At 44.3% G+C, this 26616-nt stretch overlaps 1 protein-coding gene across 5 annotated transcripts; it reads right to left on the bottom strand.

Moving 5' to 3' along the window:
* Positions 1-3181: 3181 nt before the first annotated feature.
* LOC134419493 (uncharacterized protein C11orf24 homolog) lies at positions 3182-24349 on the bottom strand. Of its 5 annotated transcripts, none has more exons than XM_063158753.1 (6): positions 24261-24349; positions 23345-23467; positions 19280-19376; positions 7219-7457; positions 6129-6245; positions 3182-4979 (listed from the first exon to the last, which is right to left on the bottom strand). In XM_063158753.1, exons 4-6 carry the CDS (start codon positions 7373-7375, stop codon positions 3832-3834), a joined length of 1422 nt encoding a protein of 473 aa, XP_063014823.1. In that variant the 5' UTR covers positions 7376-7457; positions 19280-19376; positions 23345-23467; positions 24261-24349; the 3' UTR covers positions 3182-3831. The 5 variants fall into 5 exon arrangements, with proteins under 5 accessions (XP_063014823.1, XP_063014824.1, XP_063014825.1 ...); XM_063158754.1 differs by lacking the exon at positions 24261-24349 and adding an exon at positions 24028-24102; XM_063158755.1 differs by lacking the exon at positions 19280-19376.
* Between the last annotated feature and the right edge of the window lie 2267 nt (positions 24350-26616).

The raw sequence follows: 26616 nt of genomic DNA, 5'->3' as shown, positions 1-26616 counted from the left end.
TTAACTACTTCAACAGTACACCATGAAATTGCAGTAGATGGGCCTCAAAAGCAAAACAAGGGAAGCCATTCCAGGAGGATCATTTTAGCCTAGAGAGAAACAAACAGTGTGGAGGTAGAAACAACGACGTGGATGTTTGCTGCTGCTGATCTCCATCTCAAAGAGCCAGAAGGGAAGAAATCCTAATAGCTTTATATTTGCAGATCAAGTCAGAAGAGCCCTTTAGAAAACTGCACATGCACCCCACCTTCCACTGTCCCACTGCCATCCTTCTTCAAGCCTTACAAGTAGCTAGACACAACACATCAAAGTTGACAAATCTTTACAACTGGGTCTCAACATACAAGCCAGAAGACACACCCAGCCTTCCAGAGCCAAGGCTCCTGCCCAGGTTTTTATGACTTGGGTTTTTCTGTTTGTTTGTTTTTAAATGCCTAAACTGAGCTATTATGAGACCATTGGGCTGCAAAGAAAAACCTACCTCAACTGGCACTGCAACTTGAGCACCACGGAGATAAGACAAGCAGTAATGGTTTTAAACTAAAAATGGTAAATCCAGACTAGATATAAAAAAGAAATTTTTCATTATGAGGGTGGTAAAACACTTGAACAGGTTGCTCAGAGAAGTGGTGGTTGCCCCATCCCTGGAGACCTTCATAGAAAGGTTAAACAAGGCTCTAAGCAACCTGGTCTAGTTGAAGATGCCCCTGCCATGGCACTGGGGTTAAAACTAGATAACCTCTAAAGGTTCCTTCTTACCCAGATCATTCTATGGCTCCATGGCAAACAAAGATCTCCCCTTGTATGCAGAAATGCACTGAGGTAAGACTCATTCTGGTGGTCACACTAAAAGGCTCAGTTTCTGTTGAGAAAGTAATCCAGACCTGGAAGTACAATAACTCAAGTAAGAACAGAAAAGACAGGCTGTTCCAGTATCTGATGAGGAGACCTGGATGTAAACATACCACAGCTGTGGGAACTGCATCAAGATTCTGATGAGTACTCACCTTCCTGTAAGGACCTGCTAAAAGGCCACAAAGATTTTTATAGTGGTGGTTTCATTTAGCCATGATGTACTTGTAATATTCTCACTATGTCCATGAGAAACTCCCCAAGACTCTTGTAAATAAGCTGTAACTCAGTTCCAACTCTTGTAATTATATCATTCCCATGTAAATTATCCCTGGAGGGCTTTATTTGTTTTTAATATACCAATCTTCAAGTTTGAGAAAAAACTCAAGAGTTTCTTTTAACTAATGTGACTTTCCTCTCCCTTCCATTCCTAGTCTCTCAAAGAAATCAGTGCAAGAGTCTAATATCTCTTCAAAGAGGAAAATAAATACCAATGCAACTTCACAAATTTCCATTCCACAGAATCTGGTGTCCAACTTCAGCTCTGTGAACACATCCACAGAGACCAAAATGTAAAAGGCCACAGTGAATGCAAAGTTCATTAAAAATTTCCCCATTTTCAAGAAAAGCAATCACCAGTCTGATGATCATAGTTTGTGTTTCTGGAAATAGCTCAGGCAACTTAGAAAAAAACCCCAAAAACACTGCAGAGAACCTGCAGAAAAGCTGCAACAACAACCCTTTAGGTAGGAAGGCACTTCCTAAAGGCAGGAATTCACTACATAGAGAAGGAAGAGCACTACTGCCTGGATATGGCCCACCAAAATGCATTTATCCAAGCTGCCTAAACAAGGAGGAAAAGAAGTGAGCTGAGTCTGAGGTAAGGCTCATCCTCCTGCTTGGGAGATGGCAGGGAGCCAGCAGACAGCTCTTATCTCAGTATCTGGAGCAGAGCTCAAGACCACATCCTTAGGTCTGTGGTTAGTGACTCACTTGCAATTAAGGTGAAACCTGAAATCACTATGTAAAGATAAATCTCTGGACTTGGTGGATGTAGAACAGCATCTGCCAGACAGGCTAACAGCTCAACACAATCCCAAGCACCTCAACAGGGTGCAACTCCCCAGCTGTGCTGGGGGATGTTCCCAGCACCTTGTTTGCACAGATGCTCTACACGGGTGGCTCCTGGAAGGCAGAGAAATTGGAATTCAGTTCCCTTCTGCTCAGGGCAAACCTACTAATAGTAATCTTAAAATACAATGAAACTGAGACCCTGAAAAAATTCTGCCCCACCCCAGGGAAACATGGAGTAAATTTTGTGGCTTATACTTCAAACTTTCCAAGGAGGCAGACTCCCCAAACCACACTACCCCTTTACCCTGAGAGACGCTCTAACCTATTGCCTACTGGCAGAAGAGGTCCCTGAAAAAGTACTGCTAAATGCACCCTGACGCTGAAAACCAAGTGATCTCGCTTCCAAAGTGGTCTCTTTCCTCAACACGCTCTATTTGCTGAAGTTTTGCCCTCAAAATTTACGTTGGGTAAGATTCTGGAAAATCTCTCCAGCCTATTTTGTTCAAACAACCCCTTGGCTGTGCTGCTGCTTGTGCTCTCTGCAGCTGTTTTCACAGCGCTCTCAACTGGCAAGGAAGTCGGCTACAAAGCAGCCTCTCCCAGGGTAAAGGCTCCCTCCAAATTCTAAACAGCCCAAAAACTTGAATAAATAATCAAACTGGAACTCAGCAGCTCAAATTCTGAGGTGTGCTTATTATCAGCTCTCACTCAAGATTACATGCAAGCTGGATTAAAGAAGAGCCAACTAATTCAAAGTGAGAGACAAACCATCAATATGGTTACAAAAACCCCAACACCTCAATTCATCACTTTGGTATTTACGTGTCACCCAAATAAGATGCACTAATCACTGAAGAATACTTGCCTAAAAATCAAGTGTTTTCTACTCATTCTCTCAGCTGCAGATCTTGGGAGCCATGTTGCAACTGCATGTGCAATTAAATTTCCAAAATAATAACAACTCTGTCCTAAATGCAAAAGAAAACCCAAAACAGAGCCCTAGGTATGGAAGATAATGAACAGTAAGTGGGTCTGCACACCTGGGAGACTGACAGCATAATGGCTTTAAATTATAGAAGCAGTACTCTGGAAGATGATCAGTATCTTCTGTGGCATGTCCATGCTTTCAGCAAGGTCTTCAAAGCCCCCACACTTGGAATACTGAAGTGGAGCTAATTTACTCCAGCCCCAAAAGCCCATGTGCTTGCTTCTGAACTGGCAGGGACAGCAATGAAATGAGAAACACAAGAAGATCTGCCCTTCCAGGGCCCCGTTTATTAACTGAATATAAAAATAAGATCATTTAAGTGCAGAGGCACAGTAATCCACTCTGTGGTGAAAAGATACCTTGGGTTAGCAGTAAACAGAGTTTACAATACCTTGTAAACAGACCTCTTTATAAGCAAGAAGCACACTGAAATATGACACACACTGGATTAAAAGTCCCCTGTTGCAACAGTACTCCACAATTCTCATCTGGCTATTTGGGAGCACTTCACAAAAGGTGACAGCATTCATTGCTCTGCTTTCAGAGGAGCACACATGAAACAAATGAAACACAACCTGCACTGTAAACAGCTGAAAAGCACTACAGCATTTTCAGATGATGGCAACTTACACCTTGTTAGATTTATTTTGCAATGAATTATAATGGCCAAAGCTACTGTGCATTATGAAAATGTTAAAAATTATTCCTTTTTTATGGTTTTGCAGCAACCTGTTGCACAGTTGAATAAAAAATTATTATTTTTTCTTAATACAGTACATGGCATTTCTCCTCAATTGCACTAGAAGTAAATTTGGAAGCACTTTCAGTTTGTGTTATAGGCAGATAGAAAGGAAAAACAAGTCATGCAGACTTCGAATCTCCCTTCCATCTCTTGACTACTACTTATCCCCACCTCTTCACATCTCTGAGTCCACATACATTCCATTGATCAGGTAATCCACTTGTGTGTAATCTTTCTTCTTGTAGCTCTCATAGGCCTGCATCAGGAAAAGAACTATAACAGTTAAGAAAAAGAACGTACCAACTAAAAGCACTGCAAGTAGTGAACTTTTATCCACTAAGTACTGAGTCAGGGGCTCAGCAGCAATGAGAAGATACTCGTTGTCTGTGTCCTGAGTTTCTGTGAGGCCTGAAGCTGTTGTTTTGGCTGCATCTGTTGGAGCCATGGTTGTTGAAAAGACATCAGATGTTGACTTTACCCCATGTTCAGTTGTGGTCGCTACTGTAGAGATTGTAGTTAAAGCCATGGCACCTCTTGTAGAGCCCAGAGGAGAAGCTGATTGATTCAAGGATGCTGTGGCTGTTTTCACCTCTGGCTTTAGACTTGGTGATGTACCAGCATGCTCTGAATTCACAGAGGGAGAGAGTTCTGTTGGGATGGGTGCCGTGGCATTCATGGAAGTGCTGGAAGACGTTCCTGCATCCTGTGGGGTGCGGGTGGTCAGTGCTGTGGTCAGTGTCTTCAGATCAGCTCCAGCAGTGGTGAGGCTGTCAGCATGAGGAGCACTGCTGCTGGTGCTACCTGGCCCAGGCTGCTGTGCTTGGGTACCTGCTTCAAAAGGAACAGTGAGGGGAGCAGAAGTGGGGGACAGTACTGGGACAGAGCTACTACTCGCTAATTTTTGCCTGGTCATCACCATCTGGGTGACATTGCTGGTAGTGGGAGCAGAGATGTTACTATGAGGGGGAGAAAAGGCAGAGGATGACATGGTTGTAGTAGAAGTATTAGAACCTCCAGGGGTGTTTGAGGCTTTGGCAGTCACTTCGTAAGTGGTAGAGAAAGTTGCATTTGTAACACTTGTTGTTATGGCAGGGGCAGTAGTGGTGGCAGCATCACTTGCAATTGGTTTGCTTGTACTTGTTGTGACATCTCTCTTCTGAACCCCAAGCAAATGCCTCAAATGAATACTGTGAGTCTGAGCAATTGAAGAAAACGTGTTTTGCACACTGTGTTGATCAATCCGTGCATTCAGCATCCTCTCTGTCTTCTGTGGATGGCTCTGGCGGTGAAACAGGGCTGGGTCCCATTTGCTGTTGACAATTTCTTCCAAAAGACAAAACAAATTACTTTTGTAAGAATAAAAAATTCTCAAGCTCAAATCTAACCTCAACCCTCAACATGCAAACCAGAACACACATTCTGCAGTACACACAGTACAAGTGGAATAAATCAGTCCTGAATTCAGCAACAACATGAAAACTCGAGACTCCCCAGCCTTTATTGCACATAATCCCTTTGAGGTTTTTTGGTTTGTTTTTTTCTTCCACAGATCTCTCGTATTTGCCCATCCAGGGAGTTAATTTCACAGAAGGGGAATAATGAAGTAGAGAGGTACAATGCAGATGCACAGTATCAACAGGAGCAGTCCTACAAATGTCAGTTCCTGAGAAGAGGATTCATGCTTTCAAAGTTACACATCATTGACAAAGCCTTTGTGCCTAGATTCATAATTTTCACTTGTCAAATCTGAACAGAAATTTTTACTTACACTTTCATACACCAGGATCATTTCCTTCACAACTAAGTGAGCTAGATTTATAGTGACAAATCCCATCTGCTTATCACAAGTCCAGCTGTTACATTGCAGAGAAACCTTTGCCAACCCAAAAGAATCATGAACAAACTTTTTTTAAAATTTGGGTACAGTGAACTCTTGAAACAAACTTTATAAGATTGATTTCCCATTTATAAATAAGCTCCATTTTGTTATTGTGTCACTTTATTAAACTGAATACCCTGGCACTGGAAAGTCACCATGAGCAATTGCTGCTCTGAATAAAAAAGCAGTCTGTTGACTCTGGAACAAAACCCTGGCAATCTGAGAGAAAAACAATGCCAGGACATTTTTCTTTCTCTGAAAAAAATATATAAATACATCTGTTATGCCTTTATTTTCACTAGGACAGCGTGTGGCGTGCAAATGGCTTGAATGATGTCTTCAACATGGAGACAAACTGTTACTCAGTAAGTGTTACAAAAGTTATTCAAAGACACATCATGCATTCATGCATGTGCCAGAATCCCTAGGACAAAGTGAAACAGTTATTCCAGTGAACAGTACCTACAGAACCACCCTGCAGGCATTTCACAACCCATCCTCCTCAGCTGAAAGCCTATCAAGAGTTAAATGTAGGCATTTAAAGCAAAAGAATCAGGACCCTGGATTTCCCAGAGGCTGAAACATGGCTTTACCTGCAAGCAGGTCTCTGACGTCCTGTTCTCCAGCATTCTGGCACACACTCAGCTGTTGACACTGCAGGAGGAGGCAGTGATTCTGGTAGGGCACAGACCAATTACAGTGATGGCTCCCTGAAAACAGCAGAGAAAATGGATTTCTGAACACAGGATACCAAAGACGTTGCTTTGGGGCTCTAGTTAAAGAATTGAAAAAAAGGACAAAAAACCACAAGCAAAAAAAAAACCCAAACCACACAATATCTAGAAGGTCTGACCTTAAAGAATCCTGACTCAGCCTTAGTGAAAATAACCAAAGAAAGCCAATGAAACCAATATTGCCAATGTAGCCTACCCACCTGTGTGTCTCCTGACAACAGCAATTCAAAGTGCACTACAGTTAGGACCCATGTAAATTCATCTAGGTGTCTTCATGAGGAAAATGACCATTAATGGCCATTAAAACCAGCATCTTTATTAGGTTACTAACCACCTGAATGTCAGATATTCATCCACCTGAGCCAAGGTCTCATCTTCACCACAGCAGCACCAGCTTTTTGTAGCAGCTTCAAGCTTTCTCATAAAAAGATTGGGGGCCTTCATAAGGACAACTAGAAGACTCTTTTGGAAGTTTAATTCTTTGTAAAGACATCTCAGATGTAGTGAGAAGGCTTTTACCTCAATAGATTTAACCCTGTGCTTGGCTGCAGGACAAAGTAGTTTCTTCTAAGGCAGAAAACACACACAAATACCAGGGAGCAAAGATTACTCATTCTAGTGCAGCTGTCTGCAACAGCACTGCTCCCTTGCAAGCATCTGGCAGCTGGGAATAATTTCTGCAATTCAAGTGACCTAACACTTTGCACGCCATCAGCACACACCAACAGCACATGCTGTTTCCTATGGAAGCCTGAAGGGCCCTGGGAAGCACTTGTCCTGGATTCAATTTAACCAAATCTGTCAGAAATTATTCAGCACCACACATAGCAGCTGTAACTGTAAATGCCTGTAAACAACTGGAATTAAAAAAGAAAGTCTAAGAAGCAGCAGAGATCTTCAAGGAGCAGAAAATGCAGCTGGAATTCCATCCAAGGGACAAGAACCTCACCTGAAGCACCTGGGCTCTGACAAGCCTGTCTGCATTGCTCTTCACTGGTAAGCCTGCTTATTTGCACTACATGGACTCCTCTCCCTTTCAGGACAGAAAGTTGTTGTTCACAAAAACAGATGGAAATCAGCAGGAAGAACACAATGGCAGTCCACATCTTCAGGGTCGGCCTCACAGGAAAACTTCTCTTCCCAGAAGAAATTCTCTCTTATGTCAACTTCAGATCCACTGCAATATACCTATTAAAAAAAGAAAACAACAATTTATATCCCTATGAGCAGGAATGGAAAATAAACACATACAAAAGGCAGGCAAGTATCATTACACATCACAAACAAGCAAGGGTTCGGAGGCAGGAGGAGTGAAGACCTTTCCCACTTCCCAGAGAGGCTCTTTCTTTGGAAAAGGTACTTTGCTCTCCTTCCTTCACGTCCCAGTGGAGAACAGCTTAAGTCAAAAGCCATGGGTACAGTCAACCTCAAAGCCCAAAAGCATGTGGCAGCACAGATATGATGTCTTTGGACTCATTCTGGGACCCCTTAATGTTGTGCCCAGGCTCAGCAGAAGGGTTTTCACCAGTTTGAGCACACTGATAATAAGGGGAATTACAGTCCTGGTCCTGCCTTTACACCAAGTCAGTCAAAACCAAGTAACCAAGGTTGATTTCTGCTTTGGTTTTCCTGCTCATTACAAAAAGCTCAAAGAAATTTTTATTGAAAACAAGCTAAAACCAGTACTTCTGGTCGTCCAAGACATTACATAGACACAGCTGTTACTGAAGAATATTCACACCCACAGTAAGCCTTCATTTCCACACATAAAACAACACATAATGCATTTCCTTCATTATTAATGCACACATGTGACTGACCCAATGGAGAGGCTTTTGTCACTGAAAACACTGAAACAGCTCCCACTGACATCAGAGCAGATTAGTAGCTTAGTAGCTTCTATCTGGATTTATCCTCTTGGTTCTGAGGTTTTTGGAGCTTTGTATGAAATTCCAAACATTTCAGTCTGAACTAGACCCATTGTAAGCCTCTTCTCTAAGTAATTTTTAAGGACAATCCTCTTCCTCATCACTTAAGCAAGCTTTAGTCACCATCCTGAAGTTATGAAGAGAAATGTGACAGCCTTCAGAGAGTGTTGAGATTCAGCCTTGTGTGACATCCCCGAGCTGGATGTGATGACTGCAAAGGCAGCTCCCAACCCAGAATGAGCAGCATGTGTGAATGTATAAATACCACAGGCAAGAACATCCAACAGCCCTCAGGAATGTGCGTAAGACCCTCATTTAGCCATCCAGGCTAGAAGTCTCAATTTCAACCACGAGAACTCCAGCTTCAACCATGCTTGTGAATTTAACAATCTAAGAGCTATTTCTCCTCCAAAAAAAGCCCTAAATAATGTTTGTTAGCTGTGACTCAGATTGCAATATTTTGATGCTCTGTACCATTAAACTTTTGCTTCCAATTTTTCCTTCTATTATATCCTAAAGCCCCAAACAGGGTAACAGAGCTTGAGCTTCAAAACCACCCTATCCAAAAAGGAATTAAATATAAACAGTTACCCCAAGCTTCTCAGAGGACACACAATATACAGGTCCACACTAGACTGTCAAAGAGCCAAAGATGGGGACAAAACTTGACACTAAAATGCAGTGCCTCAAATTCCATTTTCCTAGTCAAACTTCAAGTCCCCTGAGGAATTCAAAAGTCTCCTTCCTGCCTATTTATTCTAGTAAAAAGAGTTATTTTACCTGTTGAAAACAATGAGGCATTTTTAGACCTTCTGCTCTCCCAGAGAGATGGCAAGCCCCAGTGACTGTAGGGCCCTTGCACCCCTCTGCAGCTTTCTCCCTGAGGCAAGCGTGCACAGCATCAGGCTCATTTTGTGTGAGCAGGTTTCTCAGTGCAGCCAGATGTTCAAGCTGAGTCATCTCACCTGGCAGCTGGAAATATTTCTAAATCTGACCTGAGGCCAGAAGTCTTGGCAAGGAAAGGCAGCTCAGCAGCCCCACCTAGTCCAATGTACCAACTATGGCCGGTGCCCCTCCCAGTACACACTGTGCCAGCACAGCACAGACTGACTTTGCTCTTTCCTTATCACTTCTTCCAAGTCACCTCAGCAAAGCTGCAAGGATCAGGACAGGAGAGGAGATGACCTGTGCAATACCAGCACAGCCTTTGCAACACGCTACACCAGCACTGGCTGCTCAGGAAAGCAGCCCCACATTCTCATCAGGGAATTGGCAATACTAATTTGGGTTGTTCAGTCAAGCCAATTTCCAATACCTCTCCCACTGCCCCAAATTGCAGGGCACTTTTACAAGTTTGCCTCAGCCTTTATCACACTCTGACTGTCATTCTTTGCGTATGTTGTAGATTAACCATTGAAAGCTGCAGTTGATAAGACTGGGAGCAAGGGGGAAAGCAAGGGAAAACATTAAGTATTCTGCCCACAAGAGATTTTCCTAGAGCAGATAGCAAAGACTTCCTTTAAACCCCAAATCCTTCAACTTAAAGCAAGTGAACTGGGTTCCCTCAAAGACACTAGAGGTACTTCACCTCAGAGCACTGTCTGGCCACCTGCACTCCCACCACACGGTGCCAAAGTAAGTGCACTTTTGAAAAGTTCACAGGTCATAGGCAGAGATTCAGAAAGCAGTACTTAATCCACAAACATAAAAGAAAAAACCCATCATTAATATATTTCACATTTTAAAGAGTGCAACTTATGTCCCTTTTTAAGGTCCAGGCTTTATAAGAAGCATTATTTTACAACCTAAGAAGTAACCCTGAGAATGAGTTACCCATTTAATAATGTATGCATACACTATTTCAAGTAAACTAGTAAGGATTAACAGCAATGAATACAAACACTAAACATTTATTATAGGAGGCTTTTTCATACCTTAAGTAATAATTTTGAAATTATAATAACCATCTTCTAAGAATAAACATCTTGCATTGCATTTTGAAACTGCAGATATAACAGGATTATAGCTATAAATAAATACTCTTATTGTTGTTAAAATCTCAGTTTTAGGACAAATAAAATTTGTCATTAATATTATTAATTATTAATCTCAACCAACCTAAGAACTACATATATTTGCAAGATCAAATGATAACACCAGTAGCTGGAAGCTGTTGCATTAACATGCATCCCCTATGCAAAGAGATGCTTTGTATCCCCAACCACATCAATTCACTAGAAGTCCTTCCCAGCACAGCTGACTTTGGTTCCACTTAAATGCAACAACTGCAGAGCAAAACAAAATCTCAGAAAATAACTTTCACCTCTTCCAAAGTACCTGGCAGCCTTTCTGGATTAGGTCAGCATTGTTTTAGGGGGACATGCCAAGCTCATGCACAAAAGATTTGCCCCCCTTTGCCTCTCACTAAACATGGTCTCCTCAGGGACCAACAGGCAATACCTCCCCTAAGGCACTCAATACAAGATTACAAGCTTAAAACACTTTTTAACATCCTTCAGCCAACTGTAAAAATCCCTTTGCAGACTGCAGAGGGAGTGTGTGAAGCAGACAAACACAATGCACAGACTGTGAGTGTATATGACAAGCAAACAGCTCCTTTCCAAGACCAGTGAGAGGATAACCAGTTGCAGCCATACCTTAATGCACTACAGATGAGGCTTGGGATGCTTAAATACCAGATAAATATCAGCTAGAGGCGTGGGGTTGTTTTGCCTCTTCCACCTTAGCCAATTCCATTCATCCAGAACAGGAGTTACAATTACTTGCAGATCATGTTTCCCAATTTAACAACTGCCCTCTGTTATCACAAGCAATAAGCTGTATTTCTGACTTGCTGTCCCTCATGGCTCCACCTGTACCCAGAGACCCCTCTGACCAGCCCCTGCACCCACATCCCAAAACAACACTCACTAAACCTTCTTGTCCAAACCTGTCGAGCCATCTGGACAGCAGTGCAAGAGATGAATGCTGCTGATCCCCTCAGAAGTAATTTTGAGAAATTGGGGCAAAATCCACTTCTCAAGCACTACCTTCTCTGCCTATAAAACATCCCCAAGGAAATTCAAAGCCAAACCAAAGCAAAACCAAACCACAAAAGACAGCAACAAATAAAATCTGGGAAAAGACTACACTCTGAAAAACACAAAGTTCACTTTTGTTATCTGTAGCTGTAACTCAGCAGGGAATAAGCATGCTGACAAACCAGAATAACTTTGAGTCAACAACTGAATGACTGATGACTTTGCAATGCACACACATACCCAGAGGGCACTGCCTGCTGGGTTTCAGAAGAGTTCCTTGCTTCTTGCTGATCTCACAGTGCTTAAGCCAAGGAATTTATACAAATAAAAAAAAAATCATTATTGCAAAGAACAATGATTGGGATGATGTTGCAAGAGCAGAGAGAAGCCCTTGGAATATAAATCCCTTGCCTCCATGGCCCCCCCAGCAGCCTCAGCTGTTCCTGGTTAAGCAGCTGCAAGGTGCATGCAGTGATTGCACCAGGGTGAAGAGAGATACAGAACTAGACCAAATAACCACAAAAATAGGGAATGTGGGTGTTAGAGATCACAGGTACAAAGTGTGCAAAGCAAATCATTTAGGGCAACACATGCTCCTTTGAGCTGTCACTGAACAGCCAGTAGACACTGCCTCAAAATTCATACTTACTAGGTATGAAATAAGGTTGGAGTAGCAAAGAAATAATCTATCTTCAGTATAACAACAAAGCAGGGAAAACAGGGGTGGAATACCTTTTGCAGACAACAATGCTACTCTCCCATCAAACTGAGAAGGCATAAGGCCTGTTTCCATTTGCAGCTAAACACTTGACATGTCAGCTGTCTGAACAAGTGCAACGCTTCTCTCTTTAGAAAACAAGAATTAAACCAGATTTTGCTAAGGCAAGACAAGCACATCTCATTTTGTAAATCAAGGCAAGAGTACAGGAGACAGGGAATCTGCACTGCATCCTCACATGCATTTTACTTCCCAAGCTTCTCTCCAAGACTGAAGATGCACATGTAGATAGGCTTGGAGACAGAAGGGACAACACCAAGGCAAATGAGGCAGACCCAGTGTCAGCTGAGTATGACCAGGTGGAGTTATATGATTCTCTGAACAGCAGCTTTAGAGCCATCACATTCCGTTGGCTGCCCAACAAAGTTATTGACAAGCTGCAAAGCTGCTCCCACCAGCTTTACCCATCTCCATCTCTCTGTTCCTTGGCTGCCCACTTGGTTCCTCTCTCAGGGCAGCAGGCAGACAGCTTATACAGCTGAGGACAATCCACATTGCCACTGTTCATGGCCATCATGCTTTGCCTCTGAAGAAATAAATGTAAACTTTAAAACTTCCAAACCAGCACCACCCATCCATCATCCTTTCTCACTCATATTAGTGCCATGTGCTGCAGTTCTGATGATGAGAAGTACTACTCAGCAAAACATTTTTCCTGCGAAAAATGATCAGACAGCTATTTGATTTATGAAAATGTGCCTTGTTTTGAAATATCTGAAACAATCTAGTTTTAATATACAGAAAAGCAAGCTGCCAAAAGCTAACTGCATAAAGCTGTGGCTGAACAATAAATCTGTCAACAAAAATACCTTTAAGCAACAAAAATGTGCACTATGGCTCAGCTGCAACCTTCCCCAGTCTGGTCTGCACCCGAAGCAGATAGGAGTTCTCAGACGTGTTGCTGTCTCATGGGAACTGGAGATCATATGCAGGGCATTTCATACCATGTGTTTCAAATTAACCAGCTTTCAACAAGACCCTCAAAGGAACCATCCCAGTGGGGTCCCACACGAACTCTGCAGCCCTTGAACTAACACACAGCAAAGTTCATCAAGAAGGGTAAAGGTGCAGCTCCTGATGTTGGTTCCTCTAAGTGCCTGCAGGAGCAGGTGCTCTGCAGTGCAGGTGCTTCATGCTTGCTGAGGGGTGGAACCAGCACAATCCACATGCACAGAAATAAACTGAGCCTGAGGTGCTGCTGAATCCAAAACTGACAAGTGTGGAGCTAACAGAGACTTAGCAAGCAGCAACTTCAGCCTGAAGGTACAAATAGCCAAGTGTTAATGCTGGAGCAAGTGCCAGTGTGTTGAAGTCTGGTCACCCACTCACCTCCTGCCCTGCACAGTGTTACCACAGTCAGCAAATACCTGGCAATCCAGATCAAGTCAAGTTTCACTGAAATGTTATCTTCCACTCTCGATATTTCTGAGAAATCATTATGCTTCTCTATAGGTTCATGTAGCTGAAATACTAATTTTAGGCCCATGGAAACACAGGACATACCTCCATCCAGATTACAGGGTTCTGCATCTTTGCTCAGGAATTTAAGTCTGTACATGGTTTTCAGTAGGGTTACACACAGCAAAAATGTCACCTTACACTACAGTAGCATCAGGCAAAACTGTGGGAGCTCAGAAACTCAGGAATCCTAAGTTCAGAGAGCCTGGAAACAGCCAAAACATGACCCCAGTGCTGTGACTGAAAGGGAATGTCTGCTCATCCCTAAAACAACTGGAAGAAAGGGAAACATTTTTGGCTCGTTCTCCTTTTTTCAAGGAAATAAGATCTTTGTGCATATCCTGAAATATGGAAAATAAACACAAATTAAAAACAAAAATCCAAACATATGTGGCTCCAGCTCCCATTATCCTCACAAGCAAAACACCCTGAAGGCTCCAAGATTATAGGAGGTTTCCCTTATTTGAGCAAACAACTCAGATTAAAAACAAAGATATTTTCATATGGAAGCTCTCCCAGGTGAGATGCAGCAATAAGACACTCCAGCTTATCTCAATGCAATATGACACTGGGGAGGTTTTCACCATACATATGTTAAGACAAAGAAGAGATTCTTCCTAAAGTCTCCAAGCCAGGAATACACTTACAGCAATACCAAATAAAGTTTGTTGGCACATGCATCCCTGCTTTGTGATTTTGACAGCTTGACAGGTGTGGAAATCACAGGGCAGGGTGGGAGGGAAAGCTTAGCCAAATCCATTTTTTTCCAAACAAAGAATCAAATGCAGCAGCAGCTTTCCTCATCCTTGCTGGTCTTCCTTGTGGCAGGCTCTTAGCCAGCAAGTCTTCAGGTCCTGCACCAACCTGAATTTAAACCTGTTATCAGAACCTAGAGGAAAAACATCCTTCCCTTTCCTGACCCTCATGAGCTGCCAAGGCAGCATCTGCAGCAGTGCCTCAGCCCAGCTCTGTCTCACGTCCCACAAATCAGCAGGGCAGCAGCTCTGCTCTCCTACCTGTTCTAGGTTCCCTCTTTTCCATTTCAGAGTAACTTTTTATTATAGTTTTCAGTCCTGATACTCAAAATCTGATTAATCAATCAAAGTAAAGAAGCTTGGTTTGAGCTTCTCAAAGCTCTTCCAGTACCCCAGAGCCCCTCACTCATGGAAGAGGAACTGCACAGGGAGCAGCAGGTTCCTCCAAACCTTTCTGAGCTCCACATGAAAGGTCTGTCTGTCTGTCTGCTGCTGATTGTGGCTAACAAGAACTACAAAGCTATTCCGGGGGGACACCTGAATGTAATGGGCCTCTACAGAAAGTCAGCAGAGCAGCTCACCAGGAGAGATGACAACTACCACAAACACCAGTTTGACTTGTACCAGACACAAATGTCATAAGTGTTCTGTATTTGACTGGACAGATGGCGTCACAAATACAGATATTTTCAGAAGCCATCTCAGATGCCTCTGTGCTAGTATCAGTCTTCAATTTTTGCTCAGCAATACAGCAAACACAGAAAAAACCCCAAATTTGAAACCTCTCTCTCAAATTTTAACACCTGAACTTGTAACAAAATTAAGAGATTATTCTTACTCCTCCAGAATCTGTGACCTAGAAGCAGCAGGAAGACTGAACCTATTAGAAATCTCTGGCTACTGATTTTATGCCAAAAATGCCCCAATCCTGTAATGAGGGGAACAGCAAACCAGAAAAGCCAAACTACCAACAAGACAGACCTGGTTCAAAGATGAGCTCACCATACATTAATTATCTAGGCAAGAGGAGAGGTTATCCAAGCTCTGACAACAAAAATAAGGGAAAGGACAAGGATGTGAAAACCACACTACAAGCAGTAACTCTCACTGCTTGCTTCTGACTGGTGTTCTGAAGATTTCAGCTCCAGTGTATCCAGTACAAACCTGTCCAGTATCATCAGATCAGCAGAACACCATTGTAGGTCAGGAATCAACAGGTGGAACAGACTGTGACTGAATGAAATTAGATACAAAACAAAAGATGTGCCAAGAATTAAAGAATTCACACTTGAATTAACATGCACTTCTACCTATCAAACAACACCTTTTGTTTCAAATTGTTTGCTGCTAGAGACTCTGCAAGACTGGAATGAGAAATGGCTAGGAATGCAGAAAAGTGAGAACCCAGGCAGCCAGCACTGAGGTGCAACACTTCTTCAGCTTCATCCTTTGTTAAACAAAGCTTAGGACCCTCAGAACTAGAGACCAGACTAACAAATCCAACTTGAAGGCTGAAGAGTCCCATCAGCTCGTTGTAGGGACCTCAAACCCATAAACCTGCCCCTGGCTCTCAGCTGTTCTTGCTCCTGTTCAATTGTAATGAAGCAGAGGGGTTAAATCCCACCACTAAACTGCCTCAGAACACAAAGTGGCACCAATGCTGCTTTCCTCAAAAGCTGCAGTTTGCAGTAAACCAAGAACTGCCCTATAGCAGCAGAGTCAACCCTACAGACTGTCAGGAATCTCAGAGTGACAAAATGCACATTTGGCACTGCAACTGTCAACTGCTGAGAATATGTTTGCTTCTTAAAATCATCCAGAAATCTGAAAGTTTCCAGAAGAGAACAGAGAAAACTCCAGACAGCAATGGGTCAGAGGACCAGAAGTCCTCTCTTCAGGTTCCTTCTCTATTTTGGGCAGTTTAGAACCAGCATCTTCTCAGGATGTAACGGAGAAGGGCACTTTCACTTCAATTGCCTAGACTTATATCATGAGGTAAATCTGCCCAAGCTGACAGCGGAGCAAAAAAACTGCACTGCAGTGAGGATCATGCGTTGAGGATTTTGGGGTTAGTTTTGGGTTTATATGCCTTTTTTTCTCATAGCCATCTGAAGAGCATCTTGCTTAACAAACCCTCTAGCACCTATAGGCCAACATAAAAAAACTCTCTACTTATGCAGAGGCATTTTAATAGCTACAAAATCAAACAATCTCTAACTATTTAAACTGCATGCCCACCATTTCAGTCTTTGCTTCTTAGAGCACTTCCCTCCAGCAGTAACATTCCTGGAGATTAGATAAAAATACTGAAATAAATTTGTCCATGTATTTTATTCACAAATTCTCTCCACCCAGACATCATTTATGCAGATGAATCTCTGTATGAAATCCTGTGTTACAGCCCAGTGTTCACTGGATGGCATTCACTGCATCTTGCTAAGAAGCAACTGTAAATGTGAATGCCTGAGTCAGCTGTTCATCACAATTCTGGAGCATGTATTTTAACTCCAGAAGGGACCTCTGCAGGTGTTATCTTACTGATTTACTGCAAACAAATTTGTCCCAAGACATGCAATAACTTAAGAGCTCATTCAGTAGAGGGGTTTGTTTTCAGTCAGCTCCCAGGGGACAGGTTGCCTACTCTACAGTTTGCATTACATCTGTTTCCACTTTCAGAGGGGTCAAAGACCAAGTGCAGAACATACCACCCCGAAAGAACAGCTTACTAATACTGCCAAAACCTGCAGGAAAAAAAAGGGAACCAAAATCCTCCAACTCACCAGCATTTTCTGTTTATATTTTATTTTTAAACTCTTTCATTCTGATATTCCTTAAGAGGACTGATTATCAGCACTGGAAACCCACTTCTGTTACAGTTGCTAAATCACATATTTTGGATTTCATTGCATCAATATATATCCAGCTTCTATACATTACAAGACTTTCAAAGCCTAGAAATCCTTGCTCCCTTCACAATGGACAGAAAAGCAACAAACAGTAATCTATGAATACATGGGATTCAGTCAAAAGCTATTTGCTGAACAGCAAACAAACACAAGTTCCTGCTTTTGCTTACCAAGTCAGCTGGTAACAAAAGCCATGTGCATTAGAGCCCAGACCAGGCCACGTGCTTCTCAAACTCATGCAAGTGTCCCTGCAGAACGTTATCAGCTGTTTCCACATTAGCCTATCTGTCTTAGGCAATAATTCTTCAAACACACAAAGCCCATGTTTAACTTTATATGTGAGAATAAGTCTAGCAGAACTGTGGAACCTGGGACCTGCCCAGAACCGAGTTGTGCAGCCACCAGCAGGCCCATGACACTGCATTCCTTTGCTGGCTTCACCACCCAGAATGTGTCCACTGGAGTCAGGGATATCCCAGGCACTGTCAGTGATGCATTTCCAGCCACCTCAGAGATGGCCATTACAGCCACAACACATGGGTCCTGCCACTACCACACTGCAAATACAAACTGCTGGCAATCCCTTAAAAAATCATCATCATTGATGAAGATATCATTCATGTCTCAGCAATGCATGCTTACAGCCTAGAAAGCCTGGGCTGCATCAAGAGGAACACGGCCAGTAGGTTAAGGGAAGGAATTCTGCCTCTCTGCTGTGCTCTGGTGAGACCTCACCTGGAGGGATGGGTCCAGCACCTCTCCTACAAAGGCAGGCTGAGAGAGTTGGGGTTGTTGAGGCTGGAGAAGAAAAGATTCTGGGGAGACCTCATTGTGGTCTTTAGTACTTCAAGGGGGCATATAACAAAGAGGGAGATGGACATTTTACAGGAGAAGACTGTGACAGGACAAGGAGAGATTTAGATTAGATGCTAGGCATAAGTTCTTCACTGTGAAGGTGGTAAGGCACTGGCACAGGTTGCCCAGAGAAGCTGTAGATACCCCTTCCCTGAAAGTGTTCAAGGCCAGGTTGGAAGGAGCCCTGAGCACCCTGATCATCTCTGCCCATGGCAGAGGGGTTGGAACTAGATGACATTTAAGGTCCCTTCCACGCCTAACCCTTTTATGATGGGAAGAAATGCCCTTTGCTTGCCCATAGAGAATTTCAAGGTATCACTGGGCATTTCTCACCTGTCAGAATTCCCCATCTTTAACCCCCTTAAAAAGCCAATCTCTGTTTATCTTATGCAAAAAAACCCCAGAATGTTTTTTTTTCTCCACCACATTCTCCTTTTTTAATTAGATACAGGAACTTCAATCTAGATGCTACTGCCAGCAAGACAACACACTGATGATGTAAAGTTTCATCAAAAGGACTGATGTCATAGAGGAGTTTTGCTGACACAAAAACACCAGCCCAACCTTTGCAATATGGATTAGTCCATAGCACAACACGGCATCAGTTCAAAAGAGCAGAGCAGAAGAAAGGTGGATCAACCCTCCCTTATCTCACAGGGTGGGAAAAGGGGTGTGAAAAGACTGAGTCATTTGTGTATATCTATAGGAGGAACTGATCAGAGCTGGAAGTGAAAATGTAAATCAAGTCTCTTGAAATCCAGCTTAGTGCACAGCTACAACACAGTCAGCTTTTCCTAGGAAAGCACATATGTAGTTAGAGTGTCATTAGGAGCATCTCAGGGACATCCAGAAATGCCTGCTGTGGGATTTGTCTTTTCAGATAGAGAGAGGGAAGAGGAGTGTTCCTGTAATATAAATTACAAATAAATCAAATTCCTGTATCAACATTGATATTCAGGGCATGACCTACACTACGAAATGTGGAAGTAAAGAGGTAACACAAATGCATGAAGCAGCTTCCTCTCCAGTTAATAGCTGTTCAATCTTAGACCCCAGATATTACATTTCAACTAGTTTGCATGCAAACCACTTCTACCTTCATTTGCTGTACTTCAGTTTATTGCAGGTTGGTGAACAGAAATTAATTTTGCCCTCACCCACCTGCACATGCTCAGTTCCTGCTGACTTCTACAGAGTTTCTCTCTACTAATTGGCTTGTTTTACAGCAGTTTCAAATCTATCCAGAGAGACCAAAAGCAAAAATAATGATTTTGAGTGCAGAAACTTACCATGCAAACACTTGTAACTGTTTTCTTGCTGTCAGGAATTATTGCGCCTTTAGGGAAAGCAAAAGCCAATAAAAGCCTGGATACAGTAGGACTACAGCTGAAAGCAGAGGAAAAAATGTGTAAAATGTTATTGTATGCAACCAGAGAGTCATTTCTGTGAGCCTGTCAAAGCATTTTCACAAAGACGTGGAAGAGAGGAAAAGTTTATCCTGCTTTCTATATAGAAAAGCCAAAAAAAAAAAAAAAAAAGATAGAGCAGAAGACTCAGCAAAAGAACATGCTTAATCCTATTAAAATTAATGAGATTTCATCCTGCTCTCCACACACTAGTTGTACTAGGAGTTTAACTTAAGTGGATTTAAAAACAGATTTAGTTAAAGTGCTGCAAAGTCTCCTCAAGCCAAACAAATATAAATCCAACACAAACATACATGTAAAATTCAACACAAATTTTATCAGCCACTCTTCTTCACCTCTTTTTTTAAAAGTCTGAAACTAGGACACATGAGGACTACATACTGACATGTTTTGCTGGACTATTGCATAAGTAGCTCTCTGGGCTTGGCACCAAGTCAGAGTCAGGTGGAGCCAGGGAAGGCAGTCCCAATGCCCTGCTGGACAGTCATTGTCAGCAGAAGCAGTGAAGGGGACTTGCTCAATGTCTCAGTAAGTTAATAAAAAGGCTCTTGTACACAGACCACCTCTCCTTCCCTCTCTGTGTACCTAGGGAATAACAGAGGTAGCTGTGGGGGCTTGGACACCCCATGGCCACCTCTGCAGAGCACAGTTTAGTTGTCCTTTAGGGGACATAGCCCAGCTGAGTCTCCCCAGCAAAGGTGCCAGGAGCTGTGGTGATGCACAGAGACAATCCAGGCACAGCCCTGCAACCCAAAGGCCAGCACAGGCCAAACTGCCTGCTCAAATGGGGCACCAGCTGGTTCCTCAAGCAGGTGCAAGATGTACAAATGGACTGTGGTTCCTGCCATGCTGGGGGACAGTCCAGCTGGCTGCAAATAAACAAGCACCCAAATCCTTGGCTCTCTACCTTCTGTTCCTTTCTTCACAGCACATTGTCCTGCAAGAAAGCAACCAACCAAACAAGTACCCAGCATGCTTTCTAAATGGCTGATAAGTTACATGCAACAGAAGGAAAGGATGTGATGAAGAATCCAGACCCACACACTGTCATTCCAGATCTCACATTCCACAAAGGGTGTTTAAAGAGCAGCCTTCCCACCATGGCAATGCCACCACTGGAGACAGGGTTTCAGTCCCAGCCAGTCTGACAGCACTACACAGCACCACCTTGGTGCCAGCGCAGCAGCACACCTACCTCTCAGCACTAAAACCCAACATCTATGCCTTGAGGAGGCTGTGCCCAGAACAGCAAAGAAAAATAAAGCCAGCAAAGGAAATGGAAGACTCTTGGACATTTTGGCACCTATGGTGATGGACATTCAAAACTGCCCTAGGAAACCTCATTCCAGTGAAATCACAAGAAGAGCAAAGCAGAGCCCTCAGCTAAATGCAAAGTTTTCACCCACAGAAACAAAGCAATGCACAAGCCAGACAGCAAAACAGCAAGCAGTTTGACACACCAGCAAGACAATCACGTGGTTCCAGTGAGCATTAGAGCCCAATTCTGCAGTTCTTGCTGCTTACTTTCACTGGATAAGTTGTTCACAGGACCATGCAAAAATGTCTGTGCAGACATTCCTTCAAGGAGGGAGTCTCCATACCATGGCAGAGATAAGCTGTCCTTTCCTGAATGAACTGCTGCCCCACAAGCACCCTGAGCACCTCACCCGCACGGGGACTCTCTTGGATGGCCAGCAGTCAAAAGCTGGAAGAGCTGTGAACCCAAAATGCACAACCAGGTGCTGCCTGCACTAATTTTCAGCATTGTCACTGTCCCTGCAGTGCCAGAAGCATCCTTAGACTCCAGCTGCCAATTCACAACTCCTTCACTAACTCCCCCCCCAGTCTAAGCTGTAGGAAGGAAACAAGAAATGACTAGAGGAATGAACACATCAAATGCTTGCTACCATCAAGCAAGAGAGGGCTCAATAGCAGTTTATTTCATAGGACTGCTTGGCTCCCCTACCAACCAAGTCAACAGCCCTCTGGGAGCCCTTCCCACAGCCAGACAGGCTGGTGTCATTGACATGTGGCGTGTGACAAAGGATTACACCTGCAGAACAGGCTGGAAGCTGGGAGGGGAAACAACCTTGCTGAGCCAGAGCACACAGTGTCAGATGGCATCCAGCAACAGCATACACAGCAGGGATACTCCCAGTCCCTCTAAGGGCAGAAGGAAAAAAAAGTCATAAAGATCAACGGGTCTGGCTGCTGGTTCAGCACAACCCATGGAGCTTCACCCTACAATTACTGTCTGGGACAGGGGTGGGAAGGGTATCTCGTGTACCTCACAAATGAGCTTTGCACCAGCTGTGCACCTAAAGGAGGTACAGACACCTCCTTCAGAGAAGCATCCCATCCCAACTGAAACAAGGACAAATGGCCAGCTGGTGTGGGTTTTTATTGCTCTGCAATGCACAGCAGCTGAGGAACTACCTGCAAGTCCTGGTGAATTGACTGCTTTTTCCTCCAGCCTTCCCATGCACAAACATCTCCATTCCTTAATGTCCCTGCAACATTCTCACTTGAAAATGTAGCCAGTAACATACAAGTGAAAAGTCTGCTAGTATGTTTCCTGTAATCTAGGGTATGCATCCAGGCATTTTAAATACATCACCGGGTCTTCAGCATGGAAGTTTTTCATCACCAAAGCCTGAAATTTTGCTTGCAAATTACTCCCTTCAAAAAGCCTGTGCCAGGAGACTTCCCTTAGAAGGCAGAGGCTTCAGATTGTGTCGATGTGCCAATAAGAATTTCAATAATAGCTAACCAGATGCAAAGTCTGTTTCCTGGCAGATGGGTTTATAAATCCAGTAGAGAATTTGCAATTAAAAACAAAAAATAAAGATGCCCTTACCAACATGTTAAGAGACATGTAGCCTGGAATTTCTTCCAAAAAAGTACTAAAACAATACATGTGTGTATGCATGCATTATATACATATAAAAGCCAGAATCAAGCAGCAAACATGCCCAACACATGCACAAATCTACTACAGACATGAAAGCTAATAAAAATTGATGGTTTTCTCCTAAACTATCCATTGCCACATAATGGACTGCATTAACATATAGAGTAGTGGTTGATTATGGTAGATAGATTAGATTAATACAAAAATACATGTGTTGGAATCCATAAAGTTAGAGGGTTTTTAGGAAATGGTTAAAAAAAGTATATAGGCCTCAGACTGAAGTTCTGTTAGCATTGCAGATATAGCAGAAAAGTTTCCCAAGCAGTAGAGCATATGTGATAAATAACAATAGGCCTCTGTAGAATGGGCTTTAGGATGGCAACAAGGTTATTTAATGTATATCTTTAGAAGGTTAGCATGAATAGAGCTCTGTTCTTTGTCTCTTATGAACCAGTCTTTGTTTTAACTACCATTATGTGTGTTTTACAAGACTGGATAGAATGCTTGTCAATATGTGTTTTTCCATGTATGATTGGCTGAAATCTAGACTGAGATGATTTTATGTCTTTCTGTATCACCCCACCCTTGGGGGACATTTTGTGTGGATAGTGAGCTGTTAACATCCTGTCTCCATTGGAACAATGTTTTGAGACTGATGTGCAAATAATAAAAAAAGGCTCTTCACTGGTCTGGTTTGTCCAGTGTTGTCCATTTCTGAACGTTTTGCAGCAGCCCACGGTTTCCTCGGTAATGCGTGGGTTCCTGACACAATTGGACTTATATCTACCCCTTAACCCGATAACATGCACTTTTAAGACAGAAACATTGCATCAACCTGCACCCTGTAGCCTAGTTTTCAAAGCTACTGTTCAGTCATAAACCCTCTGAGGACTAAAGGGCACCAAATGCTCACTATCAGCAAGTTTACTCTGCTCATCAAAACTACATGGCAATCTGTCTTAAGGTGAGGAGGATTTCTTGGGTTTGTCCCTCCAGTAAGCAGTCAGATAACTCACTTTATCAGAAAAGAGCAGTGGTGTTGCATGACCAAGTCTGGCAGGGATTCAGTCAGTTAACATGTAGGACACCAAGGCACATTACTTGACACGATCCTGCGATAGGAGTTTTCTTTGCCAATCCTAGAAAACAAAGTTTGGGAGACAGAGGGGAAAGTTAAAGGATTTGTTGTATCCACCAGCAGAAGATTCACTGCAAGAGGATATTCCCATGGAATGCCATATTTGAGAGCTGGGTCAAAGAACGGTGTTTATTCTCCCTGCCATCTCCTGGGCTCCAGCTGACACCTTGCTAACATTGCGCAAGGTACAGTTAAATCTGCTGAAAACCTTCACTTCAGCTGGGATAAACTGAAAAAGATTTCAGTGCAATACCACAGGATGCCACTTACCAGCCTAACCTCACTTGCACACGCTCAACATTATTTACTCGGACACGCGATATATTTACATATAAGCGATGCCGTGCCTAAGGGTGGCGACTCCTAGAGACACCGGATCTTTGAGGTGGCCCAAAGGGCCTAAAAATGTCATTCTCGGGGGTGAGTTACTTGCTGAGTCAATCACCTCTTCCCCGCAATGAGACCCAGTTCTCCCCGCTCCCGCCTCCCCACGAACAAAACCGTCTAGGAGCGCTCATCGACCGCAGCGTTCGCTGCTGCGGGGGCAGGGCTGCAACTCACGGCAAAATTCATTCGCAACTCGTGCCGCAGATGCACTCGCAACTTGTGTGGCAGTTCACGGAACGGCTGCCGAGCCGCCGCTCCCCCCGCGCGGCCCGCGGCTCCTCGCCCGCCGCACTCGCCCGGGCTCCGCGCCCCCCGCGGACCCCCGGCACGGCCGCTCGCCGGCACCGCGTCCCTCCCGCCCGCGCTCCCTCAGGCCCGGGCGCGGTCCCCGCCCGCCCGTAACTCACGACGCGGCGGGATCCGTTGGAGGAGGCGGCCGCGGGGCGGGAGAGGCGCCGGGCCGGCGCTGGCGCGGCCCCGCGGGCAGGGAAGGCAGGGAAGAGCCCCGGGAAGGGAACGGAAGGAGCGCCAGAGCCCCGCGGCCCCGCCACATGTCACGGCCGGGCCCCGCCCCGCCCGCGCCCCATTGGCCCGGCTCCCGGGGGCCACGCCCCTCCCGCACGGGCCCCGCCCCCCGGCGGTGGCCCCGGAAAGGCCCCGGGAAGGGCCCGGGAAGGGCCCGGGGCAGGGGCGGGCGCTGCCCGCGGAAGTGACGGGGCCGGTGGTGCTGCGTGGGAACCGCCCGCGGCTTAGCGCTGGAGGGGCGTCTGTGCCGTTCTGTCAGCGCACAGCGGCGAGGAGCTGTGCGCACACCAGGCTGTTTTCCGCACCCTGCACTCCGGCGTCGCCGGCCGCCGGTGGTGGCGCAGCAGCGGGAGCGGCCCTGGCAGAGTTCCCGTTGATGCCGACCCGTTTTGCGCGCTCCCGATGCCGGGCGGTACCCGGCTCTGAGCAGCCTGGTCTAGTGGGAGGTGTCCCTGCCCGTGGCAGCGGGGCTGGAACGGGATGAGCTTTAAAGCCCCTTCCAACCCAAACCATTCTATGGTTCGTTTTCACCAGCCAGCAGGAAAAAAAAAAAAAAAAGGACAAGTGTACTGGCTAAAAGCGTCTTGCTATCCCGGAGTATGAGAAACACACATTCCACCACAATCCAGACGTGCCTGTTCTCATGTAACCCCTACACGATGCAAGGCTTTGCTTTACTGCACACGCCAGTCCACTATCCTCAGCATTGCTTAAACAGAGATTGCTGCTGAAATAAATAGTAAATCAAAGACGATCGTTTTGTTGTTTTTAGTGTTAGTTTTAGTTTTGTTGTTGTTAGTTTTTATGGCAAAAGTTCGCAGATCAGCAGCCCCCAGCTGCTTGGGGCAAACCCTACCAGCAACAGAGCTTTGAATCTTTTATAGGCCACATATTGCTGATGTATATACAGACACATTCGTGATATAAATATCCAAGCTGCACTCTGAAGTGTGGAGCTGGCTCTACGAGATGGCATCGGGGCAGGACTTCAGGAAACCATAGATGCCCATTCCTGAGCAAGCTGAATTCAGCTCCTTTGGGTTAATTCCAGATTGCCCAGAGAGGCATTAGATACTGGAAGAAATTCTTTGCTGTGGGGGTGGTGAGGCACTGGATCAGTTCTCCCAGAGAAGCTCTGGATGCCCCATCCCTGTCAGTGGTCAAGGCCGGGCTGGATGGAGCCCTGAGCAACTTGGTCTAGTGGAAAGTGTCCCTGTCCATGGCATGGGGGTGGGAACTGGGTGATCCTTTTAAGATCTCTTCCAACTGAAAAAAGAGCCATCAAAAAAACCATACAGAAACCAGCCTTGTGCACGCACTGACACAGTCCAGACTCTGAGATGCTTCATATAGTAACTGTACCATTAAACAGGTGAGGAAGGAATCCTTGTTCCTTCAAGTCATGTATGGATTTGTCTGCTACTGCTAATCTGGCCACAGATGAAAGTGATGCCAGAATCATCCACACATCCCAATGTAATTTTAGAACACAAAAATTTGCTTTTCAAAATGAGCAGTGAGGAGGAGGAGGCGGAGGAGCTGAAACCCTGGTCCATCAGTTAATTAAAAATAGACAAAATGCAAAGCTGGCATTAAGTAGTCCATTTAAAGCTTGTCTGTCTGTATACATTGTATAGATATATCATTCCATCATTCATGTAGGATACCAGCATTTACTGAAATATTCCCTCCCCTCCTTTCCAGAGGAGGAGAAAGGGAGAAGGAAGCTCTGCAATGAAAGAGAATTAGAAGAGACAGTTGAAGGGGGAGGGGGACTGTCTGCTGTAGAACAGATTATCTGGCAGGACCAAGCACAGTGGTGGAGGAAATATTGTGAAGCTGTTGAACAAAGCAACAGCTTTGCTGTTGTAAATGTGGCCCTAAGGGTTGATGTAGTGGAAAACAAGCATATTTCTGGGAAAAACAGTCCCAGGAGAAAAAAAACGCCCATAGAGAAGTCCAGATGCGCAATGGGAAAATACAGGCACTGACAAAAAGCTGGGATTGTGCAGCCAGAGAGAATGGGATGTCATGAACCTGCCCTCACTCGCCTGTCTCCCTGCAACGCATGGAGAAAGTCAGCTGGGCTGTTTCCTTTGAGACAGCCAGAGAACAATCTTGAAGTGTTTAGAGATCCTTGCAACTTTACATGCTCGTGTGGAAAGCCAGGGTGCTAAGACATGCTTGCAAGAGCAGGTTTTCATAGAATATAAATGAGCTTTCAGTTGGTTTGCATTT

This window comes from Melospiza melodia, chromosome 6, assembly GCF_035770615.1.
Source record: "Melospiza melodia melodia isolate bMelMel2 chromosome 6, bMelMel2.pri, whole genome shotgun sequence".
Taxonomy (NCBI): domain Eukaryota; kingdom Metazoa; phylum Chordata; class Aves; order Passeriformes; family Passerellidae; genus Melospiza; species Melospiza melodia.
Note: the sequence above shows the minus strand (reverse complement) of the source record. Positions and strands in the feature narration are given on the sequence as shown.

Coding starts and splice junctions, on each gene's coding strand:
- LOC134419493 (XM_063158753.1), bottom strand. CDS start 7,375: ATGTGGACTGCCATTGTGTTCTTCCTGCTGATTTCCATCTGTTTTTGT. Junction 6,246..7,218: donor TCAGAGCCCAGGTGCTTCAG/GTGAGGTTCTTG, acceptor TGCTGTTTTCAG/GGAGCCATCACTGTAATTGG. Junction 4,980..6,128: donor CGTCAGAGACCTGCTTGCAG/GTAAAGCCATGT, acceptor GTCTTTTGGAAG/AAATTGTCAACAGCAAATGG.